This window comes from Echinops telfairi, unplaced genomic scaffold, assembly GCF_000313985.2.
Source record: "Echinops telfairi isolate 266 unplaced genomic scaffold, ASM31398v2 ScPeMD7_7412;HRSCAF=8450, whole genome shotgun sequence".
Taxonomy (NCBI): Eukaryota; Metazoa; Chordata; class Mammalia; order Afrosoricida; family Tenrecidae; genus Echinops; species Echinops telfairi.
In genome coordinates this window covers 13,699,159-13,707,908 of record NW_022111312.1, presented here as the reverse complement: position 1 = coordinate 13,707,908, position 8,750 = coordinate 13,699,159, and the positions used below count along the sequence as shown (strand labels likewise).

Sequence of the window (8,750 nt, the reverse complement as noted above, 5' to 3'; positions counted from 1 at the left end):
GGCGGGGCAGGGATCCCTGTGGGGCGTGGAGCCAGGCTGCTGGGCAGACGGATGGCTGGCTGCCGTAGGACTAGGTAAATTCTCCATGGTTACTGCTGTTTGTAATTCTGCAGGACAGCTCTTGCCCGTTAATGGCCACTCAGGCACCATTGTGACCTGCTGCGTGCTTTCAGCCTTGTAGCTGGAGCTAGAGGAGCCCCCTTTGAGGAGTCCCCGTTCGGGAGGTCCTGGGACCCTAAATCAGTCCCTGGTGGCCAGCCCAGGGCGGAGTCTCAGAATGATTGTTGCATTCTGAAAGTGGGCCCCCTCTTGGGGTATCGAGCCATTTGGGGACGAGACACAGACTGTCCAGAGACTGGACTCCTCTGTTTGGAGGACAGAGAGAGAGACAGAGGCCCAGAGAGGTTATGGGGGCTCATGTGAGGTCACACAAAGAACGCGGGGCTGATATGAGATCTACAGCCTGGGGGTTGGTTCCCATCTTCCAGGCCTCCTCCTGACTTCCTCACCCTGTAAGCCTTACCCAGTCATGTGGGCACGCCAACCAAAACACTTCCCTCTCTTCTAGAGACCTTAGCCCAGGTGAGGCCTTGCCTTGGTGGCAGGTGGCCTCATTGCAGTGATGCGGCTCGGTAATGTCAACCTCTGGGGAGCAAGACCCCGGAGAGGGACTGACCAGGATTCAGCCTAGAGTGGCACTCACTTTCACCATGGTACTAGTCGCTGTTCTGTGATCGATGAGTGATGCCTGCAGTGTTGGTGGGCTGGAAGACGTGGGTGCCTTGGCTACAGTTTTTACCACGGATTATCTAGGCTGAGTGTCAGGGCCACAGCCAGCCAAACTAGAGGTCAAGAGCAGGGCTCTGCCCTGCAGAGACAGCAGGGTGCTGTTGGCGGTGTGAGTTTGCGGGGTTCTGTTGTGGTACCCATAACCCCCACCTTGGGGAGAACTGACTGTAGCCACCGTTCCTGACACTGTCTTCTCTCCTGCCCCGCAGCCGGGAGTGTCCATTCTCCTTCGACCAGCATGGCGACGTCCTCACAGTACCGCCAGCTGCTGAGTGACTACGGGCCACCGTCCCTCGGGTACACCCAGGTATGGTGTGGAGAGAGGGGGTGGGCTGGGCACTGAGAAATGCTGGAGACCTGCTCCCAGCTGGCAGGGACAGGGAGACCATGCATAAGGCACAAACAGGGATGGGACAGACACCTGAGCTCTCTCAGTGCTGGCCACAAGGTATCAGAACGGAGGGCTGACCAGGACCGTGGTGTCGGTGGTGGGGAACGTGCCTAGCAGAGGCTGAAGCTCCCAGCAGCCGAGGGCGCATGGTCTTTGGAGACCTGACCTGGGGCCTCTCTTTATTCTCCCTGTCTACACCGCTGTGGTCCTGGTGGAGGCCAGCTCAGACTGCAGAGCCCGCTGAGCTTAATGGGATCCAAGTGCATTCAGTGAGATCCTGTAGTTCTGAGCAGGACCCTGGAGCCAGGCTGCATGCGTCCGCCCCGCTCTCCCTCTCTCTCCACAGTGACCCACCCCTTTGAGGCTCGAGCCTCAGTTCCCTGTGTGCTCAGCGGGGTAGTAGAGGGAACAAGGGCAGTGTTGTGCCCAGGTTGGAGCTGGAACATTCCGCCGCGGCCACGGAGACGGTTTCTTGGAGTGGGTGACCAGGGCGCTCACGTGCCGCGCCAGGATGCCCGGATGCAGGGGGAGTGTGGCCGCCTGAAGATACGGCCGTGGTGGGCGGGCACCCTGGAGCGGCAGCACAGCTGTGCCCTGGCCGTGAGGCAGGAGCACGCCAGGGAGAGGAGGAGGGACCTGGAGGCCCAGAGGCGGTGCCGGGAGCTGGGAGGGCTGCGGCAGGGGGACTCGGACGCCCAAAGATGGCAGCAGGAGAGCAGGGAGGCACACACGAGCGCCTTGCACAGGGAGACTGCCGCCCTGGTGCACCCGTGGGAGGAGGACGCCCAGGACCAGGAGGGGCCTGAGTGGGTGGCCCCAGACTTTGTGTCCACGGAGAGCCCTGCGACACTTCTCTGGGTACTTGTCTCCAGGGACCTAGGGGGCCCTTCTGGTGGGAGGTTGGGGTGCATTAGAGCAGAGTGGCCTCTGTCTTTTCTGGGCTTGACCACTCTCCCTGGACATTCGGACCCTGAGCTGCGCTTGCTCCTCCATGTGGGTTCTAGTAGCTTCTTTGCCAATGGGTCCTTCTTGTAGATGAGCTTCCTGAGCACTGCTGGGTGGCTTCCTCAGAACCAGGCTCCCTGGCTGTGCTGTCCTGGATGCCGGAAGGCTGGGAGGAGACGCACCTTGCCCGAGCTAAGGCAGTGGCTTGGGGAACCTCGGCCAGGCTGCCTCCCCAAGCCCTCTCCTTTTGACAGCCCTCGTGTCTGCCCATGTCCTCCACTGAGAGGCCTGTCCTGCCCTGTCAGGGTGGCTGTGGTCATGCCCATAGCGTTGGAGTCACCCTGAGGTTGGCTTCTGATCTGACCGCCCCATCTTCTGCCCCCAGGGCACTGGGAACAGCCAGGTACCCCAGAGCAAGTACGCTGAGCTGCTGGCCATCATCGAAGAGCTGGGGAAGGAGATCAGACCCACCTACGCGGGGAGCAAAAGCGCCATGGAGAGGCTGAAGCGAGGTGAGCCCAGGCCCTGTGAGCGCTGCCGGGAGCATGGGGCGGAGTCTGGCCCCTGGTGTGCCAGGCGGTTGTAGACTTGTTTGTCTGGTGAGGCCGAGGCAGGAGATCCAGTGGAGTCTAGTGGGCAGGGGTCCTCAGAGGCCACTTCTCTTCACATGGGCGTGGCTGTGGCCGCAGCCCCAGCTGGTGCGTCTCCCTGGTCTAAGGGCAGTCAGTCTTCTTTCAAGGGAGGCTTGGGGCCAAGCCACAGCGGCTCCATGGCCTGTTCTCTCTGCCCCCGTGGTCAGCCCGGTCCTGGCTCAGCAGGAAGCTCGCAGAGAAGCGTCCTGCCTCTGGGTGAGGCTGGGCCTTTGTGGGTTGGGGCAGGGTTGATCTGCAGCTGTGGAGCGTGTGTTCTGGGAGGGAGGATGCTGTTGAAACAGAGGTGCTTTTCTTGAGGTAAGATCAAGACTCGGGGGCCAATGCCTGGGCCAGGTGGACGGGCTGCTGTCTGATTATGTGAAAGGGGAGCTGGGAGGGTGGATTCTGGCCCAGAACATGGCTGACTGCAGGGGTTCTGCGGTCGATAGGGTGATTGGACTTCAGGAGCTTTACTGACCACCATCGGGTCCAATCTGACTCACAGGGACCCTGTAGGACAGAGGGTTTCCAAGACTGTCAATCTTGTCGGCAGCAGAAGGCAGCCTCATCATTCTCCTTTGGAGCAGACTGCTCCCAGATTTGTCGCCTGCCAGCAAGCCAATCCTGACTCAGAGTCACAGACTAGAACAGCCCTGTCGGGTTTCCCAGGCTATAAAGTCTCGACGGAAGTAGACTGCCACTCCTCTTCCCAGAGTGACTGGCGGGTGGTTTCAAACTGCCGACCTTTCAGATGGTGGCCCAAATGTCACCCCCTGTGCCACCAGGACTCCTGCAGGAGATTTGGGAGCCTGAGAGGGGGACATCCTTAGGTTAGACAGCAATGACAGAAAGGAGCGCTGCGGCCGAGGACAGGCTCCTTGTCCTCGTGTTTTGGGAACCTTTGTGGAGAGGCAAACTGACTGTAGAGCTAGTTAAGTGGGCACCGGGGTGGAGGCAAGGGTTATGGTTCCAGGGACAGGTTCGGGGCCAGGAGACCTGGCCGAAGGTGTGTCGTCTTGGAAGTGGACTTGGGAGACATCTGAAACGTGACCCATCTCTCCTGGAGTCAATGGAAGTTGCTCTGCTGTTCAGAAGGAAAGGAAGAAAGAGCTTTCAGGGGACTGGAGTGCTGGCTTCCCTGGGAAGATGCTGGCCCCGAGGTCTGGCAGGCGATTTGCAGTCACCTGAGTCTAGCCAGTTGCCCTCCTGGACAAGTCTTGGGTGGGGTGCTGGTCCCCAGGAATGAGTAAGCACCACTCCCCAACAACAGTCCAGCTCAGGCTAGCTAATCGTCTGTCTGTGGCAGGGGAGGCAAGTGTGGGAAAGGGGTGAGGGCAAGGTGCAGGTGCATAGCTGACAGGTTAGCTGAGCACAGAATGGAAAGAGCAGCAGCCTCTTCTGTGATGTGTGAAAAAAGGACGCGGGACGATCGTTGGGGTGTCCATCGTTAAAGATGTATCGGAATGTGGCCATTCCCATCTCTGCTTGTCCACTGGCACGGCTGCAGACCTGAGTAAGCTGACAGAGCCCCTCAACTTCAGCTGTCAGTGCCTCGGGGGTGCTCCTTCCCACTGGAGTCACAGCTTAGAAGGAATAGAATTCCTGGTGTCTATTCAAGTCAAGACCTGTAGTTCAGTACAGGCACCATCTCACGAAGACCAGAAATGGAGGGAATTGATAGTAAGCAGACGATGGCAGAAAGGTGGGCAACTGGGCAGGGCTGGGGTGTGGACATCCAAGGGACAGAGGTAGGACATGAGGGAATGCTACTTGGCTGGCACCCGAAGATGTGCAGGCTGGGCGTATCCCCTTGTCATATGTGACACCAGTCAAACCCGTTCCAGCATTGCGAATATGCAGAAGCCAGAAGAAAAGAACAGTGATTTGAAAGGAATTGTCACAGGGGGACAAGCTGGAAGGACCTGAGCAGTACACATTTACTCCCATCAGCCACCAGAGTCAAGGAGAGTGTGCTGTTTGTCCCCTTGGGTAAAGGAAGATGTGTAGGGGAACATGAAGAATTGGGACTGGTTAGAGAGGAACCCCTGAGAGTATGACCCTGTGTTGGGGCTGACTAGAGAAACAAATCTAGGGAGACACTCATATGTGTTATAAGAAAGAGCTTTATATAAAAGAATAATTATATATTGAGAAAACATCCCAGTGTAGATCAGGTCCATTTAAGTCTGATATTAGTCCATATGCCTGATACCATCTATAAATTCCTCATCAGTCTCATGAAGCCATGCAGCGATGTAGAATGCAGGAAGATCGCAGGCCAGTGGGTGGGAAGTCTTGTGGATCCATTGGCGGTGGAAGCATCTCAGCCTGGCAGGGATCGCCACGTGGCTCTTCCAGCTCCAGGCCACTACGTAGCTCCGTGTGTCTTGTCAGCAGGAAGATGAAGCAGAGAGTGTGTCCTGCCTCCAGGGAGGAAGACAAATTCCCAGAATCCTCAGGAGAAGGCCTTGCCCGCACAGAGGCTTCATTGGCTATGACCTGATTGACAGGCTAGACTCCACCCCTTCACAAATTGACGGGAGATTATGTAATTGACAAAGACCCTTAGACTGCTTTCGAGCCTGGAACTGAACTCACCCCTGTGGCTCAACTTGCAACAAACACTAGGCCTTTAAGCTGAATGGTCACGCCAAGGAGGTATGCTCTCAGAACAGCCAATCGTAGGAGACCAAGAGGGCACAAGGTGTGTGGTTTGTTCTATGGAAACGTGATGTGCACTGCCTACCTTCACCCAATTCACAGTCAGAAGTTAATTCCAAAACAAAACAGGAAAAGGTGGGGGGGACTTGTGGGAACGGGATCTACCCAACCAAGTCGATTCTGGATTCTCACTCAGCAACCCTGCAGGATGGAGCAGAACTGCTCCCTGGGGTTTCCAAGACGGTGTAACTGGTTTTTAAGGGGATTTTGTTTTTTTCTTTGAGTTGTGTGAGACTGTGAAAGTGTTATGAGAGTGATTGGTGGGTCCAAACTGCTGACCCTGCGGTTGGCAGCCCAAGAACGTAACCCGTAGTGCCACCAGGCCTTCCTTTGGGGGTCTGCCGGGACCATGAAGACCCACTTAACCCCGGAGTTGTGTCCGGGTTCCCAGGTCCCTTCTAGGAGGAGGGTGTTCGGGGTGGGGTGGAAGAGTCCTGCTGTGGGTTTGGCCACTGGTCTGTGTTGGGTGACTTCGGCCTCTGCTTCCTCCTTTGCAGGCATCATTCACGCCCGAGGACTGGTGCGAGAGTGCTTGGCCGAGACGGAGCGGAATGCCAGGTCCTAGCGCCCTGGGCGCCTTCAGGGTGTTCCATCTTCTCCCAAGATGAGATGTGACAGCGTGTCGCCCCCATTTCCTTTGTTTTCAAAGTGCCGACTGTTCTTTCCCTCCGTGTTTCCCTGCCGTGGCTCACTAGATTGTGAACCTACCCTCCTGAGTTGAAGGAAGACTTCTCAGTTGGTCAGGATTATTTGCGTTTCTAGTAGTTAGGCACTACCCAGGGGTTTCTCTCTCTTTTTGTTTTGTTTTTGGTGTGACTTTTTAAAGCATTGATTTAAAAACGGAAAGTGACTGATCTGATGGCAAACTCCAGTTTGCCTCCAAGATCCCAGGGTCCCAGCATACTCTTTTCTTTTGAAGACCTTTGTGTCCCCCAGATCATCCTGTGTCCCTTTTCATAACAACAACGTTCAGGGTTTTGTCTGATTTCTCTCCACCGTTGACCATGCACACCTGCTCCGTAGCCACGCCCAGTTGGGCATCCTACCCACGTAGGCCCCGCTTTACAGAAACTTTTCGCTTCAGCCTTTGCATGACTTTTAGTGCTTTGAAGTCAATTAAAAAAAAGTGCACAAGTTATAAATACAGAAGAAAGAGCAACTGACCAAACCGAACAAGGACAACCCTGAAATTTTTCATATCCAGACTGTAGATTTCAGTTTCCTGTGTGTTGATGCTGCCGCCCCCCAAAAAAAATCGGGGAGAGGGGAAGGACTCTGAACTGTTTGCATCTTTGTATGTATTTATTACTTGATGTAATAAAGCTTATTTTCATTAACAGCTTGTATGAAAGCGTGGATTTCTTGAGTTTGAACTGAAGTCTTGTGAGGTGTGTGGGATACTCATCCAATGGGATGGTCCCACCGGCTCCCGAGGGGCCTCTGAGGAGGTGTTTTAGGCATGTTCTGTTTCAACTAACCTAAGTGTCTGCTAGGAAGATCAGAGCAGTAAGTGGTCCCACTGACTTTGCTCGATGATTTACATGTCTCTTCAGTTCTTGCCCAAACCCCTTGATTCCGTCTCGACCCTACAGGGTTTGCAATGCTGTAAGTTCATGGATGTTTCTCCCACAGAATGGCTGGTGGGTTCAAACCAAAGACCGTTTGGTTAGAAGCCCACCTCTTTCAACACCGGCACCCACAGGGCTCCTTCATTCTTAGGTGCTCCTTTCCCCATGAGCATGTCCTGGGTGCTACAGAAATCTCCATGTCCTGTGGCCCCTGAGCTCAATCCAGCTACATTATTAGCAGCTCGACAGGAATTTTCTGCTGGAAGGCTATAGAGCAGCAATTCTCAACCTGTGGGCTTAGACCCCTTGAGGGTTGAATGACCTTTCACAGGGGTTGCCTAAGGCCATCGGAAAACAAATATTTCACGATATATAATTACATATTTTGTGATTAATCACTATGCTTTATATTCAATTATTTGGGGGGGTTCTTTTTAAAATCATTTTATTGGGGGTTTGTACAACTCATCACAATCCATACATCCATTGTGTCAAGCACAGTTGTACATTTGTTGCCCTCATCATTCTCAAAACATTTCATTTCTACTTGAGCCCTTGGTATCAGCTCATTTTCCCCCTCCCTCCCCACCCCCCAATACATCTTGCCTATCAGATATTTATGATTCATAAGGTTGCAAAATTACAGTGATGAAGTAGCAATGAAAATAATTTTATGAAAAAACCAAAATTAAAGAAAAAGAAAATAATTTTATGGTTGGGGGTCACCACCACATGAGCAACGGTATGAAAGGGTCGCGGCATTAGGCAGGTTGAGAACCACTGCTGTAGAGAAGTGGGTTGTGGTGGATGTGTGGTGGTCTCTTGGCAGTGCCTTCCAAAGGGATTTTGAGAGCAGATGTGTGCTTGAGAACTCTAGGTAGGGAGGAATGTGGGTGGGGAAGTAGAGCCAGGGGAGGAATCTGATCCGCTTTCCCTGCAACAGGCCAGGGCCCAGCCCTGAGGAGATGTCAAGGTGGCTGGAACAGGCCTTGGGGGAATGAAGGGGTTTCAGTGCCTCTACTGCCCACAAACTCCAACATCCAAAAGGTGCAAGAGGGGAGGAAGCAGGGACTCAAATGTTGGGTGCCAGTGCTTCTTGGAACGCTATTTACCCAGTCGCCGCCTAAAGGTTCCATCCACCGCAGTGTCTGTCTGTCCATAGGTGGATAAAGGAGTCTGACAAGGGGACAGATGGTTCACGAGGCTGTGCTGTGTCTCTATGAGTGATCCCTGAGAACACGCTCGGTGAAGGGGCCAATCTTGCTGTGACCCTATTAAGCTGACGTTACTAGGAAGGTGCCCGAGACACAAGTGGATGGGTGGCGACCGTGAGCTGAGAAGGGGAGTGGGGGCGTTCAAGCCTGCTGCAATTTTATTTGTGGCTAATGACAAAGTTTTTAAAAAGGATGTGAATGCAATTCATGTCACTGAATCTTACACTTAAAATTGGCAAACTCAAGTTACGAGAGGAGAGAGTGACCCTGAAGTGGGTCCCTCTCGCAAGTCTCCCATCCCACAGCCACTGCTCCTGGTGTACCACTCAGAGACCTGGTTACCTAGTTCTGCAGGTTATAATGGGGGAGGGAGTCCTGTCCTGTGCAGGAGGCGTGGATTCCTGAATCAGGCCACTCTGCTGAGAGGTCATGATGGCAGGCTCAGAGCTGTGCACTGGGCATGTGAAGGGGGCCTCAAAAAGTTATCTTT

General features: G+C 54.2%; 1 protein-coding gene across 1 annotated transcript; it reads left to right on the top strand.

Annotated features, from left to right (window-relative positions):
- Positions 1-243: 243 nt before the first annotated feature.
- CDK2AP1 (cyclin dependent kinase 2 associated protein 1) lies at positions 244-6,817 on the top strand. Its single transcript, XM_004709609.2, has 3 exons — positions 244-1,096; positions 2,511-2,637; positions 5,976-6,817. Exons 1-3 carry the CDS (start codon positions 1,028-1,030, stop codon positions 6,041-6,043), a joined length of 264 nt encoding a protein of 87 aa, XP_004709666.1. The 5' UTR covers positions 244-1,027; the 3' UTR covers positions 6,044-6,817.
- Positions 6,818-8,750: the final 1,933 nt, after the last annotated feature.

Coding starts and splice junctions, on each gene's coding strand:
- CDK2AP1 (XM_004709609.2), top strand. CDS start 1,028: ATGGCGACGTCCTCACAGTACCGCCAGCTGCTGAGTGACTACGGGCCA. Junction 1,097..2,510: donor CGTCCCTCGGGTACACCCAG/GTATGGTGTGGA, acceptor TTCTGCCCCCAG/GGCACTGGGAACAGCCAGGT. Junction 2,638..5,975: donor CATGGAGAGGCTGAAGCGAG/GTGAGCCCAGGC, acceptor CCTCCTTTGCAG/GCATCATTCACGCCCGAGGA.